This window comes from Salvelinus alpinus, chromosome 28, assembly GCF_045679555.1.
Source record: "Salvelinus alpinus chromosome 28, SLU_Salpinus.1, whole genome shotgun sequence".
In the NCBI taxonomy this organism is placed as follows: domain Eukaryota; kingdom Metazoa; phylum Chordata; class Actinopteri; order Salmoniformes; family Salmonidae; genus Salvelinus; species Salvelinus alpinus.
In genome coordinates, this window is record NC_092113.1 from 45,356,167 (window position 1) to 45,373,723 (window position 17,557).

The 17,557-nt window shown below is 42.2% G+C and overlaps 1 protein-coding gene across 1 annotated transcript in view; it reads right to left on the reverse strand.

The window, feature by feature from the left end:
- Nucleotides 1-17,557, reverse strand: part of LOC139557925 (filamin-A-like) — a 238,834-nt gene that overhangs the window by 169,054 nt on the left and 52,223 nt on the right. Inside the window, exons 4-6 of the mRNA XM_071373278.1 lie at nt 14,614-14,761; nt 14,134-14,252; nt 10,268-10,345 (exon numbers count right to left, since the gene is read on the reverse strand). Of these exons, the coding sequence (XP_071229379.1) occupies nt 10,268-10,345; nt 14,134-14,252; nt 14,614-14,761 (345 nt within the window). The remainder of the gene's footprint in view (nt 1-10,267; nt 10,346-14,133; nt 14,253-14,613; nt 14,762-17,557) is intronic.

Genomic DNA, 17,557 nt, shown 5'->3' on the forward strand with positions numbered 1-17,557 from the left:
CTAGTATAACACAGCTACCAAACAGCACCGTCACCTGGTAATAATACACACTGTTACCAAACAACACCGTCACCTGGTAAACCACAGAGTTACCAAACAACATCATCACCTAATAAAACACAGAGTTACCAAACAACACCATCACCTAGTAAAACACAGGGTTACCAAACACCATCACCTAGTAAAACACAGAGTTACCAAACACCATCACCTAGTAAAACACAGGGTTTCCCCACATCCACCTTATACGGAGACTTATTGATGTGTAGCCCCGCAAACAGCACCGTCACCTAGTAAAACACAGGGTTACCAAACACCATCACCTAGTAAAACACAGGGTTACCAAACACCATCACCTAGTATAACACAGCTAGCAAACAGCACCGTCACCTGGTAATAATACACACTGTTACCAAACAACACCATCTCCTGGTAATAATACACACTGTTACCAAACAACACCGTCACCTGGTAATAATACACACTGTTACCAAACAACACCGTCACCTGATAATAATACACACTGTTACCAAACAACACCATCTCCTGGTAATAATACACACTGTTACCAAACAACACCGTCACCTGGTAATAATACACACTGTTACCAAACAACACCGTCACCTGATAATAATACACACTGTTACCAAACAACACCGTCACCTGGTAATAATCCACACTGTTACCAAACAACACCGTCACCTGGTAATAATACACACTGTTACCAAACAACACCGTCACCTGGTAATAATACACACTGTTACCAAATAACACCATCGCCTGGTAATAATACACACTGTTACCAAACAACACCGTCACCTGGTAATAATACACACTGTTACCAAACAACACCGTCACCTGGTAATAATACACACTGTTACCAAACAACACCGTCACCTGGTAATAATACACACTGTTACCAAACAACACCGTCACCTGATAATAATACACACTGTTACCAAACAACACCGTCACCTGGTAATAATACACACTGTTACCAAACAACACCGTCACCTGATAATAATACACACTGTTACCAAACAACACCGTCACCTGGTAATAATCCACACTGTTACCAAACAACACCGTCACCTGGTAATAATACACACTGTTACCAAACAACACCGTCACCTGGTAATAATACACACTGTTACCAAATAACACCATCGCCTGGTAATAATACACACTGTTACCAAACAACACCGTCACCTGGTAATAATACACACTGTTACCAAACAACACCGTCACCTGGTAATAATACACACTGTTACCAAACAACACCGTCACCTGGTAATAATACACACTGTTACCAAACAACACCGTCACCTGATAATAATACACACTGTTACCAAACAACACCGTCACTTGGTAATAATACACACTGATACCAAACAACACCGTCACCTGGTAATAATACACACTGTTACCAAACAACACCGTCACCTGGTAATAATACACACTGTTACCAAACAACACCGTCACCTGGTAATAATACACACTGTTACCAAACAACACCGTCACCTGGTAATAATACACACTGTTACCAAACAACACCGTCACCTGGTAATAATACGCACTGTTACCAAACAACACCGTCACCTGGTAATAATACACACTGTTACCAAACAACACCGTCACCTGGTAATAATACACACTGTTACCAAACAACACCGTCACCTGGTAATAATACACACAATAATACACACTGTTACCAAACAACACCGTCACCTGGTAATAATACGCACTGTTACCAAACAACACCGTCACCTGGTAATAATACACACTGTTACCAAACAACACCGTCACCTGGTAATAATACACACTGTTACCAAACAACACCATCACCTGGTAATAATACACACTGTTACCAAACAACACCATCACCTGGTAATAAATCACACTGTTACCAAACAACACCGTCACCTGGTAATAATACACACTGTTACCAAACAACACCGTCACCTGATAATAATACACACTGTTACCAAACAACATCATCACCTAGTAAAACACAGAGTTACCAAACACCATCACCTAGTAAAACACAGGGTTACCAAACACCATCACCTAGTAAAACACAGGGTTACCAAACACCATCACCTAGTAAAACACAGGGTTTCCCCACATCCACCTTATACGGAGACTTATTGATGTGTAGCCCCGCAAACAGCACCGTCACCTAGTAAAACACAGGGTTACCAAACACCATCACCTAGTAAAACACAGGGTTACCAAACACCATCACCTAGTATAACACAGCTAGCAAACAGCACCGTCACCTGGTAATAATACACACTGTTACCAAACAACACCGTCACCTGGTAAACCACAGAGTTACCAAACAACACCATCACCTAGTAAAACACAGAGTTACCAAACACCATCACCTAGTAAAACACAGGGTTACCAAACACCATCACCTAGTAAAACACAGAGTTACCAAACACCATCACCTAGTAAAACACAGGGTTTCCCCACATCCACCTTATACGGAGACTTATTGATGTGTAGCCCCGCAAACAGCACCGTCACCTAGTAAAACACAGGGTTACCAAACACCATCACCTAGTAAAACACAGGGTTACCAAACACCATCACCTAGTATAACACAGCTACCAAACAGCACCGTCACCTGGTAATAATACACACTGTTACCAAACAACACCGTCACCTGGTAAACCACAGAGTTACCAAACAACATCATCACCTAATAAAACACAGAGTTACCAAACACCATCACCTAGTAAAACACAGGGTTACCAAACACCATCACCTAGTAAAACACAGAGTTACCAAACACCATCACCTAGTAAAACACAGGGTTTCCCCACATCCACCTTATACGGAGACTTATTGATGTGTAGCCCCGCAAACAGCACCGTCACCTAGTAAAACACAGGGTTACCAAACACCATCACCTAGTAAAACACAGGGTTACCAAACACCATCACCTAGTATAACACAGCTAGCAAACAGCACCGTCACCTGGTAATAATACACACTGTTACCAAACAACACCATCTCCTGGTAATAATACACACTGTTACCAAACAACACCGTCACCTGGTAATAATACACACTGTTACCAAACAACACCGTCACCTGATAATAATACACACTGTTACCAAACAACACCGTCACCTGGTAATAATACACACTGTTACCAAACAACACCGTCACCTGGTAATAATACACACTGTTACCAAACAACACCGTCACCTGGTAATAATACACACTGTTACCAAACAACACCGTCACCTGGTAATAATACACACTGTTACCAAACAACACCGTCACCTGGTAATAATACACACTGTTACCAAACAACACCGTCACCTGGTAATAATACACAGCTGTTACCAAACAACACCGTCACCTGGTAATAATACACACTGTTACCAAACAACACCGTCACCTGGTAATAATACACACTGTTACCAAACAACACCATCACCTGGTAATAATACACACTGTTACCAAACAACACCATCACCTGGTAATAAATACACACTGTTACCAAACAACACCGTCACCTGGTAATAATACACACTGTTACCAAACAACATCATCACCTAGTAAAACACAGAGTTACCAAACACCATCACCTAGTAAAACACAGGGTTACCAAACACCATCACCTAGTAAAACACAGAGTTACCAAACACCATCACCTAGTAAAACACAGGGTTTCCCCACATCCACCTTATACGGAGACTTATTGATGTGTAGCCCCGCAAACAGCACCGTCACCTAGTAAAACACAGGGTTACCAAACACCATCACCTAGTAAAACACAGGGTTACCAAACACCATCACCTAGTATAACACAGCTAGCAAACAGCACCGTCACCTGGTAATAATACACACTGTTACCAAACAACACCGTCACCTGGTAAACCACAGAGTTACCAAACAACACCATCACCTAGTAAAACACAGAGTTACCAAACACCATCACCTAGTAAAACACAGGGTTACCAAACACCATCACCTAGTAAAACACAGAGTTACCAAACACCATCACCTAGTAAAACACAGGGTTTCCCCACATCCACCTTATACGGACACTTATTGATGTGTAGCCCCGCAAACAGCACCGTCACCTAGTAAAACACAGGGTTACCAAACACCATCACCTAGTAAAACACAGGGTTACCAAACACCATCACCTAGTATAACACAGCTACCAAACAGCACCGTCAACTGGTAATAATACACACTGTTACCAAACAACACCGTCACCTGGTAAACCACAGAGTTACCAAACAACATCATCACCTAGTAAAACACAGAGTTACCAAACACCATCACCTAGTAAAACACAGGGTTACCAAACACCATCACCTAGTAAAACACAGAGTTACCAAACACCATCACCTAGTAAAACACAGGGTTTCCCCACATCCACCTTATACGGAGACTTATTGATGTGTAGCCCCGCAAACAGCACCGTCACCTAGTAAAACACAGGGTTACCAAACACCATCACCTAGTAAAACACAGGGTTACCAAACACCATCACCTAGTATAACACAGCTATTAAACAGCACCGTCACCTGGTAATAATACACACTGTTACCAAACAACACCGTCACCTGGTAATAATACACACTGTTACCAAACAACACCATCTCCTGGTAATAATACACACTGTTACCAAACAACACCGTCACCTGGTAATAATACACACTGTTACCAAACAACACCGTCACCTGATAATAATACACACTGTTACCAAACAACACCGTCACCTGGTAATAATACACACTGTTACCAAACAACACCGTCACCTGGTAATAATACACACTGTTACCAAACAACACCGTCACCTGGTAATAATACACACTGTTACCAAACAACACCATCACCTGGTAATAATACACACTGTTACCAAACAACACCATCACCTGGTAATAAATCACACTGTTACCAAACAACACCGTCACCTGGTAATAATACACACTGTTACCAAACAACACTGTCACCTGATAATAATACACACTGTTACCAAACAACACCGTCACCTGGTAATAATACACACTGATACCAAACAACACCGTCACCTGGTAATAATACACACTGTTACCAAACAACACCGTCACCTGGTAATAATACACACTGATACCAAACAACACCGTCACCTGGTAATAATACACACTGTTACCAAACAACACCGTCACCTGGTAATAAATCACACTGTTACCAAACAACACCGTCACCTGGTAATAATACACACTGTTACCAAACAACACCGTCACCTGATAATAATACACACTGTTACCAAACAACACCGTCACCTGGTAATAATACACACTGATACCAAACAACACCGTCACCTGGTAATAATACACACTGATACCAAACAACACCGTCACCTGGTAATAATACACACTGTTACCAAACAACACCGTCACCTGGTAATAATACACACTGTTACCAAACAACACCGTCACCTGGTAATAATACACACTGTTACCAAACAACACCGTCACCTGGTAATAATACACACTGTTACCAAACAACACCGTCACCTGGTAATAATACGCACTGTTACCAAACAACACCGTCACCTGGTAATAATACACACTGTTACCAAACAACACCGTCACCTGGTAATAATACACACTGTTACCAAACAACACCATCACCTGGTAATAATACACACTGTTACCAAACAACACCATCACCTGGTAATAAATCACACTGTTACCAAACAACACCGTCACCTGGTAATAATACACACTGTTACCAAACAACATCATCACCTAGTAAAACACAGAGTTACCAAACACCATCACCTAGTAAAACACAGGGTTACCAAACACCATCACCTAGTAAAACACAGAGTTACCAAACACCATCACCTAGTAAAACACAGGGTTTCCCCACATCCACCTTATACGGAGACTTATTGATGTGTAGCCCCGCAAACAGCACCGTCACCTAGTAAAACACAGGGTTACCAAACACCATCACCTAGTAAAACACAGGGTTACCAAACACCATCACCTAGTATAACACAGCTAGCAAACAGCTCCGTCACCTGGTAATAATACACACTGTTACCAAACAACACCGTCACCTGGTAAACCACAGAGTTACCAAACAACACCATCACCTAGTAAAACACAGAGTTACCAAACACCATCACCTAGTAAAACACAGGGTTACCAAACACCATCACCTAGTAAAACACAGAGTTACCAAACACCATCACCTAGTAAAACACAGGGTTTCCCCACATCCACCTTATACGGAGACTTATTGATGTGTAGCCCCGCAAACAGCACCGTCACCTTGTAAAACACAGGGTTACCAAACACCATCACCTAGTAAAACACAGGGTTACCAAACACCATCACCTAGTATAACACAGCTACCAAACAGCACCGTCACCTGGTAATAATACACACTGTTACCAAACAACACCGTCACCTGGTAAACCACAGAGTTACCAAACAACATCATCACCTAGTAAAACACAGAGTTACCAAACACCATCACCTAGTAAAACACAGGGTTACCAAACACCATCACCTAGTAAAACAAAGAGTTACCAAACACCATCACGTAGTAAAACACAGGGTTTCCCCACATCCACCTTATACGGAGACTTATTGATGTGTAGCCCCGCAAACAGCACCGTCACCTAGTAAAACACAGGGTTACCAAACACCATCACCTAGTAAAACACAGGGTTACCAAACACCATCACCTAGTATAACACAGCTAGCAAACAGCACCGTCACCTGGTAATAATACACACTGTTACCAAACAACACCGTCACCTGGTAATAATACACACTGTTACCAAACAACACCATCTCCTGGTAATAATACACACTGTTACCAAACAACACCGTCACCTGGTAATAATACACACTGTTACCAAACAACACCGTCACCTGATAATAATACACACTGTTACCAAACAACACCATCTCCTGGTAATAATACACACTGTTACCAAACAACACCGTCACCTGGTAATAATACACACTGTTACCAAACAACACCGTCACCTGATAATAATACACACTGTTACCAAACAACACCGTCACCTGGTAATAATCCACACTGTTACCAAACAACACCGTCACCTGGTAATAATACACACTGTTACCAAACAACACCGTCACCTGGTAATAATACACATTGTTACCAAATAACACCATCGCCTGGTAATAATACACACTGTTACCAAACAACACCGTCACCTGGTAATAATACACACTGTTACCAAACAACACCGTCACCTGGTAATAATACACACTGTTACCAAACAACACCGTCACCTGGTAATAATACACACTGTTACCAAACAACACCGTCACCTGATAATAATACACACTGTTACCAAACAACACCGTCACCTGGTAATAATACACACTGATACCAAACAACACCGTCACCTGGTAATAATACACACTGTTACCAAACAACACCGTCACCTGGTAATAATACACACTGTTACCAAACAACACCGTCACCTGGTAATAATACACACTGTTACCAAACAACACCGTCACCTGGTAATAATACACACTGTTACCAAACAACACCGTCACCTGGTAATAATACAAGCTGTTACCAAACAACACCGTCACCTGGTAATAATACACACTGTTACCAAACAACACCGTCACCTGGTAATAATACACACTGTTACCAAACAACACCATCACCTGGTAATAATACACACTGTTACCAAACAACACCATCACCTGGTAATAAATCACACTGTTACCAAACAACACCGTCACCTGGTAATAATACACACTGTTACCAAACAACATCATCACCTAGTAAAACACAGAGTTACCAAACACCATCACCTAGTAAAACACAGGGTTACCAAACACCATCACCTAGTAAAACACAGAGTTACCAAACACCATCACCTAGTAAAACACAGGGTTTCCCCACATCCACCTTATACGGAGACTTATTGATGTGTAGCCCCGCAAACAGCACCGTCACCTAGTAAAACACAGGGTTACCAAACACCATCACCTAGTAAAACACAGGGTTACCAAACACCATCACCTAGTATAACACAGCTAGCAAACAGCACCGTCACCTAGTAAAACACAGGGTTACCAAACACCATCACCTAGTAAAACACAGGGTTACCAAACACCATCACCTAGTATAACACAGCTACCAAACAGCACCGTCAACTGGTAATAATACACACTGTTACCAAACAACACCGTCACCTGGTAAACCACAGAGTTACCAAACAACATCATCACCTAGTAAAACACAGAGTTACCAAACACCATCACCTAGTAAAACACAGGGTTACCAAACACCATCACCTAGTAAAACACAGAGTTACCAAACACCATCACCTAGTAAAACACAGGGTTTCCCCACATCCACCTTATACGGAGACTTATTGATGTGTAGCCCCGCAAACAGCACCGTCACCTAGTAAAACACAGGGTTACCAAACACCATCACCTAGTAAAACACAGGGTTACCAAACACCATCACCTAGTATAACACAGCTATTAAACAGCACCGTCACCTGGTAATAATACACACTGTTACCAAACAACACCGTCACCTGGTAATAATACACACTGTTACCAAACAACACCATCTCCTGGTAATAATACACACTGTTACCAAACAACACCGTCACCTGGTAATAATACACACTGTTACCAAACAACACCGTCACCTGATAATAATACACACTGTTACCAAACAACACCGTCACCTGGTAATAATCCACACTGTTACCAAACAACACCGTCACCTGGTAATAATACACACTGTTACCAAACAACACCGTCACCTGGTAATAATACACACTGTTACCAAATAACACCATCGCCTGGTAATAATACACACTGTTACCAAACAACACCGTCACCTGGTAATAATACACACTGTTACCAAACAACACCGTCACCTGGTAATAATACACACTGTTACCAAACAACACCGTCACCTGGTAATAATACACACTGTTACCAAACAACACCGTCACCTGATAATAATACACACTGTTACCAAACAACACCGTCACCTGGTAATAATACACACTGATACCAAACAACACCGTCACCTGGTAATAATACACACTGTTACCAAACAACACCGTCACCTGGTAATAATACACACTGATACCAAACAACACCGTCACCTGGTAATAATACACACTGATACCAAACAACACCGTCACCTGGTAATAATACACACTGTTACCAAACAACACCGTCACCTGGTAATAATACACACTGTTACCAAACAACACCGTCACCTGGTAATAATACACACTGTTACCAAACAACACCGTCACCTGGTAATAATACACACTGTTACCAAACAACACCATCACCTGGTAATAATACACACTGATACCAAACAACACCATCACCTGGTAATAAATCACACTGTTACCAAACAACACCGTCACCTGGTAATAATACACACTGTTACCAAACAACACTGTCACCTGATAATAATACACACTGTTACCAAACAACACCGTCACCTGGTAATAATACACACTGATACCAAACAACACCGTCACCTGGTAATAATACACACTGTTACCAAACAACACCGTCACCTGGTAATAATACACACTGATACCAAACAACACCGTCACCTGGTAATAATACACACTGTTACCAAACAACACCATCACCTGGTAATAAATCACACTGTTACCAAACAACACCGTCACCTGGTAATAATACACACTGTTACCAAACAACACCGTCACCTGATAATAATACACACTGTTACCAAACAACACCGTCACCTGGTAATAATACACACTGATACCAAACAACACCGTCACCTGGTAATAATACACACTGTTACCAAACAACACCGTCACCTGGTAATAATACACACTGATACCAAACAACACCGTCACCTGGTAATAATACACACTGATACCAAACAACACCGTCACCTGATAATGGGTTAGGGTAGGTTAGGAATAAGGCTTGAGGTTAGGTCAGCAGTAAGGGTTAAGGCTAGGTATGTTTAGGTCGGTTAGGAATAAGGTTTAATGTTACGTTAGGTTAATTTAGGTTAGGAATATGGGTTAAGGTTAGAGTAGGTTAAGTTAGGAGTAAGGGTTATGGTTTGGGTAGGTTGGGAATAAGGGTTAAGGTTAGGTTAGGGTAGGGTAGGAATAAGGTTTAAGGTTAGGGTAGTTTAGGTTAGGAGTAAGGGATACGGTTTGGGTAGGTTAGGAATAAGGGTTAAGGTTAGGGTAGGGATAGAACAGAAAGTGTACCTTGTGCATCCCAGTGACCTTGGGTATGTAGAAGACAGAGTAGGTTTGGTTCGTATCATTGTTGGCTGTCACTTTGGCCTGATAGGAGGATACAGAGAGAGAGAGAATTAGAGTTGGATAAATGTAGATACATTTTTCGCAAGGACTTAAACGGGATACTAACCTCAACATTAAAACCTTCAATCCAAATCCAAATTCAGAACTAAAACCTTGATTTTGGACAAAATGACCTGAATGGACTACTACTACCAAGGACTATCAAGAAAAAACTTCTACCAAACCAAAACATGCAGAAGAAACCAAGCAGAGACCTGGAAATACCATCCAACACAAATGTTCAGTCTGAATAGTCTGTAGGTAATTTTGTCATATAAAATGTTCTTCGGGATCAGTGTCCCTTCCACGGGACGGTTGAGCTAACGCGATTACCATGAGGTTGTAAGTAACAACATTTCCCAGGACATAGACATATCTGATATTGGCAGAAAGCTTAAATTCTTGTTAATCTAACTGCACTGTCCAATTTACAGTAACTATTAGAGTGAAATAATACCATACTATTGTTTGAGGAGAGTGCACAATTTTTAACATAAAAAGTTATTAATAAACAAATTAGGCATATTTGGGCAGTCTTGATACAACATTTTGAACAGAAATGCAATGGTTCATTGGATCAGCCTAAAACGTTTCACATACACTTCTGCCATCTAGTGGCCAAAATGTATATTGCACCTGGGCTGGAATAATACATTATGGCCTTTGTCTTGCATTTCAAAGATGATGGTACAAAAAAAACACAAAATAACGTTTTTTTTTTAAATTTGTATTATCTTTTACAAGATCTAATGTGTTATATTCTCCTACATTCCTTTCACATTTCCACAAACTTCAAAGTGCTTCTTTTCAAAGGGTACCAATAATATGCATATCCTTGCTTCAGGGCCTGAGCAACAGGCAGTTAGATTTGAGTATGTCATTTCAGGCGAAAATTGGAAAAAGGGGCAGATCCTTAAGTTTATTTTAAATAAGGCTACTAAGGTACCGAGCTGCTAGGACAGAACAGACCTGGCTGCAACTGTAATTAGCTGTCACGCCCTGACCTGAGATATCTCTGTTTTCTTTATATTTTGGTTAGGTCAGGGTGTGATTAGGGTGGGTACGTTCGTTTTTGTATGTCTAGAGTTTTTGCAGGTCTAGGTGATTTGTATGTCTATGGTGGCCTGATATGGTTCAATCAGAAGCAGCTGTTTATCGTTGTCTCTGATTGGGGATCATATTTAGGTAGCCATTTTCCCTTTGGTGTTCGTGGGTTCTTGTCTATGTATAGTTGCCTGTCAGCACTCGTTTTGTATAACTTCACGTGTCGTTTTGTTATTTTGGTTTGTTTGTTCAGTGAACGAACGTGACATTAGCACTGAAGTGTGAAGTGAGAGATTGCAGGAGAGTTTAACAGCCCACCCAAATGCAGCGGACTTTGAATCCCCCATGGCTTATCCCTGTGGAGAGGTCATTACAATACAGTACCCCATGGATAAGGATCGGAGTTCCGTCAACAGGACAGTTGTAAATAATGCAGAGCGTTGTGTCAAGATCAAAGGGTTAGGTCCACAGCTTTTAGAGTAACAACAAACGTCGGTACATGTAAGTGTCTTATATCGGCTGAAAGCTTAAATTCTTGTTAATATAACTGCACTGTCCAATTTACAGTAGCTATTACTGCGAAAAAAGCGATGTTATTGTTTAAGGACAGCTCCTAACAACAAAACACTTTTTTCAACGTGATAGGTTTGATATATTCACCTCTGAAGGTGAAATGTGTACTTACATTCTGAAATCTTGCTCTGATTTATCATTCAAAGGGTCACAGAGATAACATGAAGTGTCGTTTTGTTAGATAAAATCATTTTTCATATCCTAAAAAGGTCCATATAGCATGCACAAACTATTTATTATTTCCACTCGTTCAATTTGCAAAGAGAGGAATCTGTGAATATCTCACCCTAAGCGTTGTTTGAACGAGTCAAATCACGTTCGTATGAATTCCTCAGAGTTTTGAGAATGACACAAATATACATTTTCACAAGGTCTGCTACCTCAGTTTGTATGATGGCAATTTGCATATAGTCCAGAATGTTATGAAGAGTGATCAGATGAATTGCAATTAATTGCAAAGTCCCTCTTTGCCATGCAAATGAACTGAATCCCCCAAAAACATTTCCACTGCATTTCAGCCCCGCCACAAAAGGACCAGCTGACATCATATCAGTGATTCTCTCGTTTACACAGGTGTGAGTGTTGACGAGGACAAGGCTGGAGATCACTCTGTCATGCTGATTGAGTTTGAATAACAGACTGGAAGCTTCAAAAGGAGGATGGTGCTTGGAATCATTGTTCTTCTTCTGTCAACCATGATTACCTGCAAGGAAACACGTGCCGTCATCATTGCTTTGCACAAAAAGGGCTTCACATGCAAGGATATTGCTGCCAGTAAGATTGCACCTTAATCAACCATTTATCGGATCATCAAGAACTTCAAGGAGAGCGGTTCAAATGTTGTGAAGAAGGCTTCAGGGCGCCCAAGAAAGTCCAGCAAGCGCCAGGACCGTCTCCTAAAGTTGATTCAGCTACGGGATCGGGGCACCACCAGTACAGAGCTTGCTCAGGAATAGCAGCAGGCAGGTGTGAGTGCATCTGCACGCACAGTGAGGAAAATACTTTTGGAGGATGGCCTGGTGTCAAGAATGGCAACAAAGAAATCCCTTCTCTCCAGGAAAAATATCAGGTATATATTCTGCAAAAGGTACAGGGATTGGACTGCTGAGGACTGGGGTAAAGTAATTTTCACGATTGAATCCCCTTTCCGATTGTTTGGGGCATCCGGAAAAAAGCTGTAGCGAATAAGAGTTCAAAGTTCATACCATTTGCAACCAAAGCTCACGCTGAGGTTGGCTTCGTTCTGTAGTTATTATCGGAATCCTTCTGACATCGGACCGTCATCCTAATGTACCCGGAACAGAAGGTTACATTTTCGTCAAGGGCTTATATAGTGGAGGGAGAGAAGGGTGTGTTTCATAGTTTATAACCCATGTCTCTTCACAGGGGCGGGCCACTGATTGAGCAGAGCTCTAACTTTATGAAAACCCAATTATCTCATTGGGAAGCTAAAATTATATTTAATCTTTTCACAAATAGTTTAATTTAAATTGCATTTAAATTGCACAACAATTTCATTTGAATCTGATAACTATAATGTGTAGACTTTCCCAGATACAGTTTAGGTCGTCCTGTCATCAGTCATAATGTCTCAGATGACAACCGAACTGACATCATATTCATTAAGTACCAACGCATATTTTCAACTGGTTCTATTACCGAAATATGGTTCCTTTCCCTCCACTTGTTTGATGTTCCCAGACTCTCTATGTTTAACAAAGGCTATTCAAGTGTCCCTCAGTAGAGTAAGAGAGAGAGGGAAGGGAGAAAGGTATTTATGTGGGGGGTCATAAACCTTACCCACAGGCCAACATCATGACAACTGTATATAGACAAAATATGACATTTGAAATGTCTTTATTCTTTTTGGAACTTCTGTAAGTGTAATGTTTACTTTTTATTGTTTATTTCATTTTTGTTTATTATGTACTTCACTTGCTTTGGCAATGTTAACATATGTTTCCCATGCCAATAAAGCCCTTGAATTGAATTGAGAGAGAGAGATGTCACACAGAGATACAGAGGCAGAGAGAGATGTCACAGAGAGAGACAGAGAGAGAGAGAGATGTCACACAGCGATACAGACAGAGAGAGATGACACACAGAGACAGAGAGACAATATGTGTATGCTGTGTGTGTGCACGAGTGTATACCTCCTCTCTGTGTCCGGCAGGGTCCTCTACATACACCAACACCTCTCCCATGCCAGCACTGATTGTCTCCACTGTAAACACCGCCTTCTTCTTCACAACGTTACCTACTGGCTCTATACCTGGAGAAAGAGAGAGAGGGAGAGAGAGAGAGAATCAAAGTGACATTGTGATGGGTTATTGCACACTTATATTTTTATATGGTAGTGGTGGTGATGATGGTAGTAGTGGGTGGGTGTGGTGGTGGTGGTGGTGGAGCGGCAGGTAGCCTAGCGGTTAGAGCGTTGGGCCAGTAACCAAGAAGTCGCAGGTTCGAAAACCTGATCAGACAAGGTGAAAAATATTCCGTTGTGCCCTTGAGCAAGGCACTTAAACCTAAGTTGCTCCAAGGGCGTCGTACTACTATGACTGACCTTGTAAAAAAACACCTGTCCGGTGTATGTGACAAGTAAAACATATGTTTGATGATGATGAACGGTGTACCTGGTCCGTATGCGCAGGCATTCTTGGGGTTGAGTCCGGGGCACAGGGGTGCGCCAGGTTTCAGTTTGGACTTGGGGAACTGGGACAGGTATGTCATCACGGAATGTTCATCTACATTGGGGTCAACGATCTCCTCTGGGGTTATCACCTAGGAAATCAGACCGGACACAATGTTGAGACACACACACACACCTACTAGAGCGAGTAAAATGGTCAGAGTGAGGTGTTCTCTCATTTGTGTAGCCAACGTTAGCCAATTAGCTTGGGTGCTTGACTGCTGTTGTTAGGTCAGAACGAGCGGATCAACCCTACCCCTCGGCCAGAGCGTCCAGTGTGCGCTCTGAACGCTCCTTAAAGAGATGGGCGGGGCAAAAGATTAAGAGGGTGTGAACAATGCTGAATGGGTATAGACAAAGAAGAGCTCTCCAGTAGGTGTACCAAAATACTCAAAGGCCATTTTCTCAAAAGTGAGGTTACAAGTACATCAACTTTCAAAGCAAAATTACTTTCCCATTGTTCCTCAACTGTAGTGTCTGATATACACTGCTCAAAAAAATAAAGGGAACACTTAAACAACACAATGTAACTCCAAGTCAATCACACTTCTGTGAAATCAAACTGTCCACTTAGGAAGCAACACTGATTGACAATAAATTTCACATGCTGTTGTGCAAATGGAATAGACAAAAGGTGGAAATTATAGGCAATTAGCAAGACACCCCCAAAAAAGGAGTGATTCTGCAGGTGGTGACCACAGACCACTTCTCAATTCCTATGCTTCCTGGCTGATGTTTTGGTCACTTTTGAATGCTGGCGGTGCTCTCACTCTAGTGGTAGCATGAGACGGAGTCTACAACCCACACAAGTGGCTCAGGTAGTGCAGCTCATCCAGGATGGCACATCAATGCGAGCTGTGGCAAAAAGGTTTGCTGTGTCTGTCAGCGTAGTCTCCAGAGCATGGAGGCGCTACCAGGAGACAGGCCAGTACATCAGGAGACGTGGAGGAGGCCGTAGGAGGGCAACAACCCAGCAGCAGGACCGCTACCTCCGCCTTTGTGCAAGGAGGTGCACTGCCAGAGCCCTGCAAAATGACCTCCAGCAGGCCACAAATGTGCATGTGTCTGCTCAAACGGTCAGAAACAGACTCCATGAGGGTGGTATGAGGGCCCGACGTCCACAGGTGGGGGTTGTGCTTACAGCCCAGCACCGTGCAGGACGTTTGGCATTTGCCAGAGAACACCAAGATTGGCAAATTCGCCACTGGCGCCCTGTGCTCTTCACAGATGAAAGCAGGTTCACACTGAGCACATGAGCACATGTGACAGACGTGACAGAGTCTGGAGACGCCGTGGAGAATGTTCTGCTGCCTGCAACATCCTCCAGCATGACCGGTTTGGCGGTGGGTCAGTCATGGTGTGGGGTGGCATTTCTTTGTGGGGCCGCACAGCCCTCCATGTGCTCGCCAGAGGTAGCCTGACTGCCATTAGGTACCGAGATGAGATCCTCAGACCCCTTGTGAGACCATATGCTGACATATGCACATTTGTGGCCTGCTGGAGGTCATTTTGCAGGGCTCTGGCAGTGCACCTCCTTGCACAAAGGCGGAGGTAGCGGTCCTGCTGCTGGGTTGTTGCCCTCCTACGGCCTCCTCCACGTCTCCTGATGTACTGGCCTGTCTCCTGGTAGCGCCTCCATGCTCTTGAGACTACGCTGACAGACACAGCAAACCTTTTTGCCACAGCTCGCATTGATGTGCCATCCTGGATGAACTGCACTACCTGAGCCACTTGTGTGGGTTGTAGACTCCGTCTCATGCTACCACTAGAGTGAGAGCACCGCCAGCATTCAAAAGTGACCAAAACATCAGCCAGGAAGCACAGGAATTGAGAAGTGGTCTGTGGTCACCACCTGCAGAATCACTCCTTTTTTGGGGGTGTCTTGCTAATTGCCTATAATTTCCACCTTTTGTCTATTCCATTTGCACAACAGCATGTGAAATTTATTGTCAATCAGTGTTGCTTCCTAAGTGGACAGTTTGATTTCATAGAAGTGTGATTGACTTGGAGTTACATTGTGTTGTTTAAGTGTTCCCTTTATTTTTTTGAGCAGTGTATAATTATCTAGCTCTGAGTCTCTACTTGTATCCAATGTTAAAAACACCATTCGTAGCCATATCTAGGAAAGTTCCAAAGTTCCAAAGGATGGGTGTAGTAGAGTGTATAAGAGGTCATACAATAAGTTTTGTAGTGATTCCTATGTTGTTGATGTAAAAAATATTTGTTGGTAATGAGGAGCAACCAGACACTGAACTTGCCACATTTATAAAATTGTTTATACTAGTTACTAATAAGCACCGATAAAGAAAATGACTGTAAAAACGGTTAAATCCCTGTGGATTGATGAGGAATTGAAAAGGTGTATGGTTGAGAGGGATGAGGCTGTCACGCCCTGACCATAGTTTGCTTTGTATGTTTCTATGTTTTGTTTGGTCAGGGTGTGATCTGAGTGGGCATTCTATGTTGTATGTCTGGTTTGTCTATTTCTATGTGTTTGGCCTGATATGGTTCTCAATCAGAGGCAGGTGTTAGTCGTTGTCTCTGATTGGGAACCATATTTAGGTAGCCTGTTTTGTATTGTGGGTTGTGGGTGATTGTTCCTGTTTCTGTGTCTTTTTGTATGTCACCATACGGGACTGTTGGGTTTTCGTTCGTTTGTCCGTTTATTGTTTTGTAAGTTTATTCAGTGTTATTTCGTTATTAAAAGTAACGATGTATTCATATCACGCTGCGCATTGGTCCTCCGATCCTTCTTACTACTCCTCCTCAGATGAGGAGGACGACGATCGTGACAGAGGCCAAAGGAATGGCAAATAAGTCTGGCTACACAATCGATTTGAAAACGTACTGCAAATTGAGAAATCGTGACTAAACTGCATAAAAAGAAG